General features: G+C 43.2%; 1 protein-coding gene across 3 annotated transcripts in view; it reads left to right on the top strand.

The window, feature by feature from the left end:
* PNPLA6 (patatin like domain 6, lysophospholipase) overlaps positions 1-13666 on the top strand; it is a 354753-nt gene that overhangs the window by 200067 nt on the left and 141020 nt on the right. For all 3 annotated transcript variants that reach the window (XM_086960602.1, XM_086960584.1, XM_086960592.1), the window contains exons 15-18: positions 3109-3300; positions 3684-3761; positions 4306-4511; positions 6529-6660. In XM_086960602.1, coding sequence (XP_086816728.1) covers positions 3109-3300; positions 3684-3761; positions 4306-4511; positions 6529-6660 — 608 coding nt within the window. The remainder of the gene's footprint in view (positions 1-3108; positions 3301-3683; positions 3762-4305; positions 4512-6528; positions 6661-13666) is intronic.

The raw sequence follows: 13666 nt of genomic DNA, 5'->3' as shown, positions 1-13666 counted from the left end.
GTATTAACCTCTACTTGCAAACAATTATCCTTGCTTGCAAACACTATTTCTGATTACACACCACAGCCCTGGAACGTACACCCATTTCTAAAACCTTTAAAATGACAAAAATGCCTTGGAGCCTAAATAACTGCCTTGGGTCTCACATAATATCCTCAGAACTAATACGTTTGTCCTTGCATCTAATCACCACCTGCTCTACCACACCCGCATTTTGCTTTGGCATCCACAATTATCTCTGCATAAATAAAGTCTTTTCTCAGTTCCACTGTCTTAAGAACCGCATAATTCCCTTGGTATCTACACATCCAGCCTTGTAATCCCATGACTGACTCCTTAATTCCAAAGTACCCCATAGCCTCTGAAAGTCAGCTTGGCATCCAGACAAGAGACAAGTGCCCTTCACCCACAGAGCTACCTGTGTGCTTCAAAGAACAGCTTCTTTCCTGACACAACTACCCCTCTGTATTCTCACAACTGCTTTGGTGCCACACTGCCACTTCAGTGAACAGAGTGACTGAAAGCCACATAGTGGACAATGCACACAAACACATCTGCCCTATTGAATTGCAATGGATCATACACTCTGACAGCCACCTTTACATTCACACAAACTCTTGGGTCTGTCTTGAGAGACTTCTTTTCCTTCCTTGCATTGAACATCTATTCTGCTTCTTAGAAAATTGATCTCTGCAGTTCTCTTTTGTCATTTGTTTGAGCTCCCTGACTCTGCCCTTGTTTGTTTTAGATGTTACCTTTTTTTGTTTTTAAGATCCCCTTTGTCAAGTCTTGTGGATACTTTAAATAAGACTTGTATTTGTTTATTTTGGAACAAGTTATTGACCTGATCCACATAATCCGGTACCATAAGTGTATTCCACCTGACCCAAACATCAGACCCAAGATACCTGGCCCTTTCCAAGCCACCCACAGAAACTAGCAAAGCTCTCCTTGGACTGATAGGCTTCCAGTGTAAGGCAGTGTTCAACTTGGACCTACTTAAACGATCTGGTACAGATCCCAGGAAATATTCAGACCAAGAGTGAGCATCTGGCTACTGATTGGGTACAGTGCATGTTCATTAAGAGGCAATATCCATCTGAGACGTTTATGGACTAGTCCTGGGTGTGGTGAATAAAAGGTCGGTCAGACACTCGCAACGTGATGGGAGTTATGCTTGCAAATAGTCTAAGTACTGGCAATTGCTTAGGGTAGTATTTCAGACCACTTGGGTTCCTGTTCAGAAAGGACCAAGCTTGGCAGTTAGGGCTGGACTGTTCTTTTGGAGTAGGATCAAGGCTAATTTGCATATGGCTTGGTTTGATCTGAGGTGGCATGGTGGTAATAAAACAATGGGTTGGAATAACAACCCGAGTGATTGCCCGTGGTTAGACAATTTGCCAGCATTCCTCCCATCAACTTTTGTGTGTTTGATGTAAAGCCTTTAGTGGCCAACTGTATGCCCAGACGTGGGTCACATGCGCCCTGTGCCACTGAAACCAAGCTGCACCTGACCGAAGAAGTCGAAACAGGCCGCATCCATCTTGTGGTGTTTGTGTTGGGGTCAAAGAGGACCTGGTTTTGGAGTGTTCCTTTTGTAGCAGGACCAAGGCTGATTTGTATGCAGTGCAGGTTAATCTGAGTAGGCATGGTGGGCAACAAATTATGGAATACTACCCAGAGTGAGTGGCAGTGGTTAGGCTATTTGCAGGCATGCATCCTATCAACTTTTGTGTGTTGGATTAACAGGTAGACCCAACTGTTCTAATTCAGCAGCAGGTGTGCTCAATGCCCAGATCAGCAAACCCTGATCTAGTATCAAACATTAGGAGGAAGGGGTCCCAGTGTGGACAGGGAACATATAATGCAATTCATAAGAATTAATCCAAAACAATAATTTAGATCCGCAAAGTTTTATTCACTGCGGGATCCAGTGTAATGAATACACATAGCATAGCAAACAGTCAACTGTATTTGAGGTCATACAGTGCCCCAGGAGGGAAAGGGGAAGTGATAGTGGAGAGGTAGGGAAGTGAAGGGATTATGTGACAGTAAAATCAACAATTCAGAACACTTTTCATGCTATAATTCGTATAGCAACAGCTGCCATAAAAAATCGGCTGCCCTCGTACGGAGCTCCCAGATTAACGATTATCGAACGAACTTTGGATCAATTCCCTATGATATCTGAATCGACCGAATACTGATTGAGTGCTTGACGCCGCTATCGGTGTAGACTCGCTACTGTCATTGCCTTAATTAACCACAAGACCACACGGAGGACTTCTGACCCTGTGGTTCCCTGCCCCTCCCCCTGGTCCTGATGAAGACCCCGCAGCAAGGTTAACTCTTCCTGCAGTTTCAGAGGGTCGAAACGTCGACGGTCTTTCCAATTGCGGCAACCACACATGCCAAAATTTGTATATGCATTGTACTTTGTGTTGTATGCCCTTCTATAAATAATGTCGCCATTTTTTATGGCAGCTGTTGCTATACGAATTATAGCATGAAAAGTGTTCTGAATTGTTGATTTTACTGTCACATAATCCCTTCACTTCCCTACCTCTCCACTATCACTTCCCCTTTCCCTCCTGGGGCACTGTATGACCTCAAATACAGTTGACTGTTTGCTATGCTACGTGTATTCATTACACTGGATCCCGCAGTGAATAAAACTTTGCGGATCTAAATTATTGTTTTGGATTAATTCTTATGAATTGCATTATATGTTCCCTGTCCACACTGGGATCCCTTCCTCCTAGTACTTACTGAACCCAGGTCCCAGTGACTCCAATTGGGTAACCCATTCGTATACAATCTAGTATCAGACATGGCAGAGAGAGATCTAGCCCAGCTCAGCTGGGTTTCTTCCTGTACCAGGTTTGGCCATTCTTTAGTCTGACACAACTGGTTCTGGTCCAATACCTTAACAGTTACTCACTGGACATAGTCTGGTTCACCTCTGGTTAATTACACGACATTCCAAACATAGCAGTAGCTGGTCCTGAACCTGAGCAGTGCTTGACGTTGCGTAACTCAGTGATTTCTTGTTTGCCGTCAGTCATCAGATAACATGAGTGTTAACACTTTGTTTTCTCTTGGTTCCAGTCCATGTCACAAGAGCCCAAGGACCGCAAGCCAGTGGCGGTAGGCGAGCAGACTCCTGGAGTATACCCTTACCAGTACACTGAGGAAGATCCTGTAGGTGGAGACACTCCGTACGGGCCATACCAAGGCAAACAAACCAACGCCATGTTTGAAATCGCCAAACTAGAGCTGGCAAAGCTCATGAAGATTGAGGTATGAGGCTCAACATGTGTTGAGTACCTTTAGCTGGGTATTGTGTTTACTGGGTCAACATGCGAAGAAGTTGAAGAACTATTTCCTTCCATGCTAAGGTAGTAAGGCAGGGAATGCAGCCTGGGTCATTCATTTACCTGTATGTGTGCTGCTCACTTACTACTTTTGATTTAGCGCTTTTAGCCATTTGTCTGTTTTGAAGAAAGTATGAAACCTCATTGGTTGAGCCCATAGTGGACAATCAGCCGATGCATGCTGAGTTGTTCTCTTGAGCACCATGATTGATAAAGGAGTCATCTAATGACAGGTTCGATGGGAGGATCAAGCAGGTGTGCAATGATTGAACAATATCCAACAGTCCCTTTCTTTCTTCTTCCTCATAGGATCCGTCGCTGCTTAACAATCGTGTCGTACTGCATCAGGCCAAAGCTGGGACTGTAATTGCGCGTCAGGGCGATCAGGTAATGGTTCTGCTGGTGCTGGAGAGTTAGTGGAGTGGTGAGTTGTTGAATGTAGTAGGCACAGGAACCCAATAATGTTTTTGGCACAGGCTACCAGGCATGTATACCAGAGATGCAATGCTAGAGAAGCATGTGAAATTACAGCGTTGCTGAAGAATAGTCAGAGGCAGTTCTCCAACAAAATGAGCTGGTATTTTTCATCACTTAATGACGCTCTTACAGGGGTGACTCTTAGTTGGTTTTAGATCACTGTTTCCTGCTGTGAGGATGTTCTGCTTGTGTTAAGCAAAACTGGACACTTATTTGCTTAAGAACTTTATCGGAAATAGCAGAAGTCCTGTCTGCTTGTGTATTAATCATGTGATGGCTATCCTGCTTTTTCCACAAAGTTAAACAACAGTTTTGGTTAACTTTGTGTTCTTGTGTTAATGTGCTGTTCAAATAATTGTCATTAGAAAAAAAACAGTGATGAATCCGTCTATGGATCTGAGACCTTGGTATTTTTGCAGACTTGCGTCATTGTGGTTGTTTCTCTTATCCGTAGGATGTGAGCTTGCACTTTGTACTGTGGGGCTGCCTGCATGTGTACCAGCGGATGATTAACAAGGCAGAGGACGTTTGCCTCTTCCTGACTCAACCAGGCGAGATGGTAGGACAGCTAGCAGTGCTGACTGGAGAACCTCTCATCTTTACTATCAAGGCAAATCGTGAATGCACTTTCCTCAAGATCTCAAAGTCCAACTTTTATGAGTTAGTGCTGATTTCTATAAAAACACATACACTCTGCTTGTCACTCTCATTTCTAGCATGTTTTAATTCTGAAATGTCACCCTACTTTCAAGCATGATTGTGCCCTGTGTACCAATCTTCTTGCTAGCATGTTTTCTCTCTGCTTTTCACTTTTCAGTCAAGCATGCGTGAACTCGATGTGGTACCTCCTACCAAGCATGTTTCACTCTTTTGCTCTTCTTCCAAGCATGCTGCACTGTGTGCATCACTCTCTCCCTATGTCTGCTCACACTCTGCATGTCACTCTTTTGAAGCCTAGTTGCTTTTTGCACGTCACTCTCCGAAGCATGCTTGTGCGCTTTTCGTCACCCACTTATTAAATCTTTACCTGCTCCTTCTTTGCTGGACCAGGTCGATCGATCACTATCCGTGCACCAGAGGTTTGTAGACATAATGTTTAGGATATGATTAGCAATGATAGACGATTACAGTGCGGAGATTAATGTTCAGTGTTAGCTGGGAGTGTCGTTTTTGGCTCCAGACCATAGTCAAGCACTGCCATTATTAAAAGATGCTGATTTCCAACTTTTTACACTAATATTAAAGACCTTCTGAAAAAATAGACGGTAGTTGGCAGTAGCTCTTATGTCCTGAAAACTGTAATATTTCACTTCATAAAGCTTAGCTTAAAACAACATTTGAAGAATAACTGGAGTCTCAACTTTTAACAGATGTTACTCTGTGTGGACTACCAGCACTGCTGACACAACAGGATTTGAAAGCAAAGCTCAGTTTTGCTTGAATTGGCCTCTTCTATTCAAATTGGAAACCCTAGGCAAACACTAGGACAAAAAATAACCACTTTGTGTCAGTCTTCATTGCCTTATTGTCTTTCTAGTTTCTGCAGCATTAATGAAGCAGATCTCAATTCCTATGTTGCTTGGCAGCCCAGTTCACTTGGTTTATCTGCTATCCCTCATCTTCGAGTTACAGTTTCCTATATTTAAAATGGACGTTGTTTCTAGCGTTCATCCTGGATGCAGTTTTCCATGCTTAGCTAGACACATTTCATTGCCATATGAGAGGCTTTTCTGATCAAACAAAGACACTCAGTGTGCCTTTGCTTTGCCTTTCCATTCGGAAATATTAAGAACTATGCATTCTTTGGCCTAGAAGAAAATAATCCTACAGTCTGGCTATCTGAGCTGGTCAATGATTCCTCTAGCTGTGACCTGAGTGGCCTTTTTTAGTTGTTTACCCTGATGCAGCTAATTTATAAATTGCTAATTACCTTAATTGAGCAATTCCCTGCCCTGTGAACTGATGGTGTGCTTGATTTAAATGCACTTTGCTATCTAACTTCACCACTGCATGTGGTTAGCATCCAGCAAGCAAAACTGCTACTCTTAACTGTGTTGAAGTGGACACATGACTGTGAAAGCATCACTCTGATAAGCAATAATTCCCTTCTCACGCCCAGCCCCAAGAATTAAAATCAAGATTAATAATGTCCGAATCATTAAAAAAAACATACCTACTGAAAGTTGTTGTGCCATTCTTTTTGCGAGATAGCCTCTAGAGAAAAACTGGTGTGTGGATCCTTTGTGGCCTCCCACTCTGTACGTGGTTTGAGTAGTTGAACCATGGGAATGTTGTCTCTCTGTCATGAATGTCCTGACTTCAGAAATCACATCGGCACTTCTTCCATTAAAATCCGGAAGACAACAGCACTGTACACCAGCAGTTTCATATTGCTCTTGATTCTTCTTGAAGGTGTTATTTTTGAAGTAAGTTGAAAGCTGTTCAGTTTGAATAGTGCGTATTACTTTACAATTTATTGGCTACTTTCTGTTCTTTTACACCTACACAAATTCCGGCAAGCATGTTTTGTATCCACTGTACTTTTGACTTCTCTTGAGTTACACATTTGAAGGGGGCCTATAGTCATATCAATTTCTACATTCTCTGTCCCGCACCACTGATGAGAAACTTTTAATGTTCTTCTAGCAATTAACCTGTTGTCTTGTTCCCTTGGCAGGATCATGAGGGTGCAGCCAAGTGTTGTGCTAAGTGCAGCCCACACTGTAGCCAAAAGAATGTCCCCATTTGTACGTCAAATGGATTTTGCCATTGATTGGATGGCGGTTGAGGCAGGACGGGCTTTGTACAGGTAAGAAACTGTATTTTATGACTGTGGTTGTGTGGATGTGAAGCATTTTGCAGAAGAAAGATTGCTCATCTTTGAATTTGGCCAGATACTAGTTAACGAAACAGGTTGATAGCATCTAGTTTGGTACGATTGTGCTGAGGGAGACCTTTAACTGTAAATCTATAGACCCATCGGAATGTTGCTACAAGGTGTCTTCTGTACCAAGAAAACACCAGTGCACATCATATATAGTCACTATCAGCTAGATTCATCATTGTCCCGTTTTGCGAGTCCTTAATAGCGATTATTAAGGAATCGCTATTAAGGACTTGCAAAACGGGATTCATGTAGGAATCGCTAAATTAATTGCGATTCCTACACATTCCTTATTTGCGATTAGCAAATTGCTAATCTCAAATAACGAATAACTCCCCATTCATTCCTATGGGCCTAAAGGCCCATAGAAATGAATGGGGAGTCAATCCTTATTTGCGATTAGCAATTAGCGATTCGCAAATAAGGATGCGATTTCAAGGGTGCCAGGGGTGTCCAAAGGACACCCTGTAGCACCCATGAAATGTAATCTACATTGGTGTTGCGCACACACATGTCCAAAGGACATGTGTGTGCGCAACATGCAACTTAGAAAAATGCATTTAAAAGCATTTTTCTAAGTTTTCGCTATTTACCACGAGGTTTGACCTCGCGGTAAATAGCGGCCCGAAATTGCGATTTCCCAATTTAAAAATGGTTAATGAATTGCATTTAAGGAATCTCAAATAGAGATTCCTTAAATGCAATTCCTCGCAATTTAGCGAATTCGCAATTACCGATTTTTAATTTGGGATGATGAATCCCAAATGCAAAAATTGCGCTCGCAAAGGGCCAGATTCTCAGAATCTGGCCCTTTGCGAGCCCATTTTTCAATGATTAATCTGTCTGTATGATTCATGTGCATTCAGCATGCACAGACTTGGTCTCTTAATCTCTTAATCCAAAACAATCACGTAGTGTAGACAAATTCCAGATTTTATTTCTTTTAAAACAAAGTGCTTCCCAGCCTACGCGCGTTTTGCCCCCTATGGGCTTCCTCAAGGCCAAAATCCAATTTAATCAGCACTGTATCTACCAACGCTTATACAATTCAAAATCCCTCAGAAAATACTCCGCCCAACGTCTATTTCAATCTAGTTGCAGTCGTCCTCATTTATTGTATTTGTGGAGCCATGATAAGTTCCAGCATAAAGCACCAAACGAGTCTCCGACCAGCAAGTTCCCGCGACCAAGTTCTCTTGGTCGTGGGAACTTGCTGGTCGGAGACACGTTTGGTGCTTTATGCTGGAACTTATCATGGATCATAGTGACTATATATGATGTGCACTGGTGTTTTCTTGGTACATGGATGTGACACTCTGTAAAACCAGTGGCGTGTAGACTGTCTATGTTTAGTGCTTAAGGAGGATAAGCATTCTACATCAAGGCTGCACTCAAAAGTTGGTCTATGTTTACAGTCATATGGTGTTGTTCTTGGATAAGAAAGAGACAAATGTTGATGTGCAGATCGGATATAGCAAATCCCCCCTTCTTTAGTAATGTTTACAAGATGTCTTCCGTTTGTACCCTTGTCATGTTATCTTCTAAGAGTGGTAATATTAACTGGTATTAATGTTGTGTTGTTTCAGTAGGGGATTGAGTCAAATGTGAAACTTAGCCAATTATCTCTGTGGGTCATTAAAAAAATGCCACTCGCTTGATCTGGTATTTGCTTATGTACATTGATTTTTTTGCTTAATGCAGCCACTAGACCTACAGAGAAAGTGTCCAGATTTCTTAGGGACACTGTGCTTAAGATTTGGAAGTGAAGATGATGATGATATTGGCCCGAAGCAAAAGTCTCCATAGTTAGCTACTCTGTTTTGGGTATGCTGGTAATTACATTTTATGTTTGTGCTCTGCACTACTTCCTCGACGTTTGAAGCAGTACTGATTTATATGATGAGGCCAATCTTTGGTAATGGAAGGCGAGGTTCTCTTAATGCAACTATTTGATGGCAAGGTGGCCAAAGTGTTAATTACCCAAATGGAAAAAAAAAATTATATATATATATATATATATATATCAGCATCCGCCCTTCAGCGACGTGAAAGGAAGGAGCTACAAACAGGGAATTTCAGGTGAGGCTGTTTAATGGCAACTGGACAGCGTAGGTATGATGCATTTCGGATTTACTCCTTCTTCAGACACCTCTTGCTGGCGCACCTCATGTCCGTACTGCCCAAATTAGATGTCGTGACTTTTAAAGAGGTACGCTGCCAAACGCCACCCCAACCATGTGATCATCCGCCATGTTGCAGAAAGTGTAGAACTCCAACACCCAAAATGCTGTATGTCTGGAATGGCGTGATGTGGGAAACCAAAGTTATTTCTTATAGTTTGTTGGCGTTATGGAGCTGGGCAGACTTGATGAGGTCGCTTTTTGAATGTCCTGGCCCCTCGAGTCCCTGCATACCGTTCTAACCCGCAGGGCGCCGTGTAGCTGGGTCATAGGTCGGCGAGATTGCACCAACACTCCCGTGAAGTCACGGTCTGCGGTTAAGCAGTGTCCCTCGCATGCCGGCGCTCAGTTGGTGGGTCGCCTGATAGCCCATACCTGAGCACGCTCCATTGCTCTGCTTGCGCAGAAACCAGAAAAGCAGGCAGACACTTGACAGAACGGGGTTCCTTGATGCGTCTTCTGGCTGACACGAAATATCAGCATCCGCCCTCCAGCGACGTGAAAGGAAGGAGCTACAAACAGGGAATTTCAGGTGAGGCTGTTTAATGGCAATTGGACAGCGTAGGTATGATGCATTTCGGATTTACTTCTTCTTCAGACACCTCTTTCTGCCGCGCCTCATGTCCGTATTGCCCAAATTATATATTTATAATGATGTTTGTAAGTTTTCTCACAATAGAAACTGTTGCTTTTGAGAATTCCTCATTTTAATCGATAATCTTTTCATTTGCTTACTTTGTAATGCATCCTCATATACAAATATATTTTGACTGAGTGTTCAACAGCAGTGATGTGTCTGTATCCCTCAAGGTATGTACTAGAATGTGCTAGACATTTCTCTGAAGGATCGTGTTTCGGGAGAGGTGTCTTTTATTATTGAGAGAGTACAAGTTGACTCCATTGCACAGGAGTTTATCTCTATCTCAGTTAGTCATTGGAATGAGTTGTGACATGTCCCTGGAAAGTTTCCTGATTTTTTTAAATAGATTGGAAGTGTAGTGCATTGAGCCTGTTTGAGCACATTAGGGCTAATATGAGTCAGAGAGCCAGATTGTTTCATCCTGATCGGTTGCCACTGAAAACAACTGTAGTGCAAATGGAGAGCAAGCACGAACAAAGCAGAAAGCCGCATGTTCAAATCTGTTCCGAGACGTTACCACCAAATGATCTGGACAACCAATGGTGGACCACATCGCTGCCAGCACCAACAGAAGCAAATAAATCTTTGCTATTATGAAGTATTTCACCTCAACATCCGGCACCTCCAACTCTGCAACAATCTATCCCAATCTTTCAGCAACAAAAGGACTGCAGTTCACAGCAACTTCAACCTGCAACTGGACCGGTAATAAGGAATACCTTACCATTCATTCCCATGGGCCAGGAGGCCCATAGGAATGAATGGGAAGCCATTCACTATTACCGATTCGGTAAATACTGAATCGGTAATAGGGGGAGCATATTCAAGGGTGGCAGGGTGTCACATTAACACCCTGTTTCACCCCTGAATTGTGCATGTGTGCACATGTGGCGCACATACATGCCCTAAGGGCATGTATGTCTGCCACATGGCACTTTCAAAAAAGCACAAAATTGCTTTTTAAAAGGTATTCAGTATTTACCACCAACTTATAGTTGGTGGTAAATAACGAATCCTCAAACCAAAAATGCACTCACTTGAGTGCTCCCCACATAGGATTTAAGGATTCGGTAATTTTACCGATTCCTTAAAATAACCAATCGGTAAATTACTGAATCCTTAAATCCAGCCTCCTACATCGCAAATGGCTAAATACCGGTCGGTAACAGAAAATTTACCGATTTTCTGCCGTTACAGACCGGAATTCATACCCAACCACAGCACAGAAATTGCCGTCATGGTTGACATCTGCATGACTCTGGACAGAGAAGACATTTCAGCCCTCATACTCCTGGACCCCCTCAGCATTTGACACGGTCTCCCACCCCATCCTCACCCAACACCTACATAACATCAGAATCCAAGGTCATTTAATCAGATTAATTTACTCCTTCCTGACTGGAAGCACCCAGTCAGTCAGCCTGGCTCCAAACACTTTGGACACCTGTAACCTCATCTGCAGAGTTCTGCAAGGATTCTCCTTGAGCCCAACCCTCTTCAGTGCATACATGATCCCTCTAGCTAGATAGCATCATCCACTCTGAAGTAGTGTGGCTCACTGGTTAGAGGCGGCAGACCCGAGAGCAGAGGACGGCCCGGGACCAGGGTTCGATTCCCGGCGCGGCAGGTTTCTGGACCAGGGTCAGCGGACTCGATAATTCTCTCGCCTCGGTGCCCACTCTGATCAGCGATCACACTCGGCAACTCTGGGCATTAGCTTGCCTCATCTTCACTAACGGCCCCACCAGACCGCCGGGGATGCCTGGTCTCACCCTGGAGATACCCATTAAGGGACCATCTCTCAGGGAAGCCGGGAAGGGTTTCGCAGCGGTCGAAGCGCCTTGGGACCCTACGGGTAAGTAGTGCGCTATATAAATGCCTATACATTTACATTTACTCTCATGACATCAATATCCTCTCCTATGCCGGCGACACATGACTCATTTTTCCTTGACGGACAAGACGTCTAGTATGCCAGATGAGATTCAATAACTGAAATCACCCACTGGATGAAGACCAACTATGTGAAGCTGAACACTGGCCAGACCAAAAGCGTGCTCTTCGGGAAGAGCATTTCACTGTGGGACAACACTGCTAGTACTGACAACCACTGCCACCATCCACGCCAAGAACCTTGGTATTGTCATTGAAAGCAAAATCAACATGACTGACTAAGTCAGCACGGTCACCTTATCATGCTTCAATATGCTGAAGATGCCGAGGAAGATTTTCAAATGGCTCCCAATCAACACCTTGAAAAATGCTACTCACACCATTGTGACTGGACTACGGGAACACAGTCTATGCCAGGGATCAACAAAATACTCTCCAGAAGGCTGCAGACCAATTAGAACTCGGCAACCAGAATCGCTCCCAACCACCCCTGCCACACTCAAATCACACAACACCTATGGAGATCCATTGGCTCCCCATAGATAAATGAGCACAATTAAAACTCTGCATCTCCACTTTCGAGGCACTACATAACAGTGGCCCAGCATACCTCAGCAGTCACATTTACTTTCACAAACCGTCCAGACATCTCTGCTCATTTGGACTCCTACTTGCACACATCCTTTGCATATGGAACGGAAAACCAGCTCTGGCGGTTAAGGCTTATCCCACATTACTTCTAAAGCATAGTGCAACCTGATACTCCCTACACATAAGAGCCTTCTCCTTACTTCTTGATTCTGCAAGAAGCTGAATACATGGCTATTCAAATAGTCCCACTAGACCTTACATTTGTCTAGACACCCACTACACAGCTCCAGGATCCCCTCCTAGGTGATAGCGCGTTCAACATATCTGTGTAACATAACTTATAACAATAATATCAGAGTTGTGCTTGAAAAGGCATTACATTTCCTCTTTACTATGCAGTGTCTCGCATAGAAGTTTTTTCACTTTGATGTTTATTGATTGCTTAATTGCTTGGGATTGTGCGAGAGTTTGAAACTAGAGGAGAGCAAGTTGACTGGGGTGCCACACAAGAGAAAAGGAAAAGTGAGCTAGGAAAATGGCACTTCAGGTGTTTAAAGCTCAGAACATTTCTTTCAGAGGCTCAGAATGTAAAGGTGAAACAATTTGTTTTCAGATGTGGGTAGTGGGAAGGGGCTTCACTGGCGTTTTCCTCTGTGTGCCACAGAGCGAGTGCACTTGGACTTAAAAAACTTCGGACAATAAGTCCTTACTCGTTAAACCTGGGGAGCAGGAAGTGGAAAGATCTAAGTTTGCTGAATTTATGTGCTGATGCTCAAACAGGTGGGTGTACTTCTTGCTGGGTGTGTCCTTGTTACGCTGGCCGACTTGTCTTGAATGTGAAATGCTTTGGAATTTGGAACTTGTCAAGGTGTTTCAGAACCGAAAGACCTTCTTGCAAGGTTTGAGGGGGAGTCTTAGCCTTGGTGAGTTCAATTAAATCTCTGTGGAGAGAAAAGACAGACAAGTGAATGCTGCAGAAGGCTTGTAGGATGGCGCTTGTATATTGAGCCAGAGTCTAATGATAATGGTAGGTTTTGAAGAGTTTGTGGATTTGTGTTTGGAAATGCAACTTTATGCCAAAGTGTACTCTTGAATCCATATGCCTGTATTCTTTTTTACTCATTGTATAGTTTATCAATTCATTTTTGTTTTCCTAGTTTTTCCTTGTTACTTTCTGCAGTCTCCAGTATATTGGCTTAAAAGGGGAGAAGAGCTGGCCTACAGGTTAATTGCAGATAGTCTGTCCCTATTTGCCTGGTAAATCAGCAGCATCATGGATGCACAGTGAGTTACTCCTCCCATTTCATTTGTGGAATTGCAATGAGGTGCACCGAAGCAGTTCACTATGAAGGAAATGGGAAAGATTCTGGGTCCCTTGGACAACAGATACATGTATGTGCCTAACATCCTTCTATTACCGCTATAAATAGCAGTTAAACTGATGCTAGGACAAAGAGGGTGTCATGCCATACTCTGTTGCTGTCCCAAGCGGCTGACTAAGATTCAATCTTGTTTGAAGTTTATAACAATATCAGGCCTTAAATATACCCAGATTCTCAGCTAAATTGTTAGAAGGATCACAAACATCAACTAATCAAAAATATTGACTGCAGAATGTCGATTACAA

This window comes from Lissotriton vulgaris, chromosome 1_1 (assembly GCF_964263255.1).
Source record: "Lissotriton vulgaris chromosome 1_1, aLisVul1.2, whole genome shotgun sequence".
Lineage (NCBI taxonomy): Eukaryota > Metazoa > Chordata > Amphibia > Caudata > Salamandridae > Lissotriton > Lissotriton vulgaris.
This window is presented reverse-complemented; position numbering and strand designations above follow the sequence as displayed.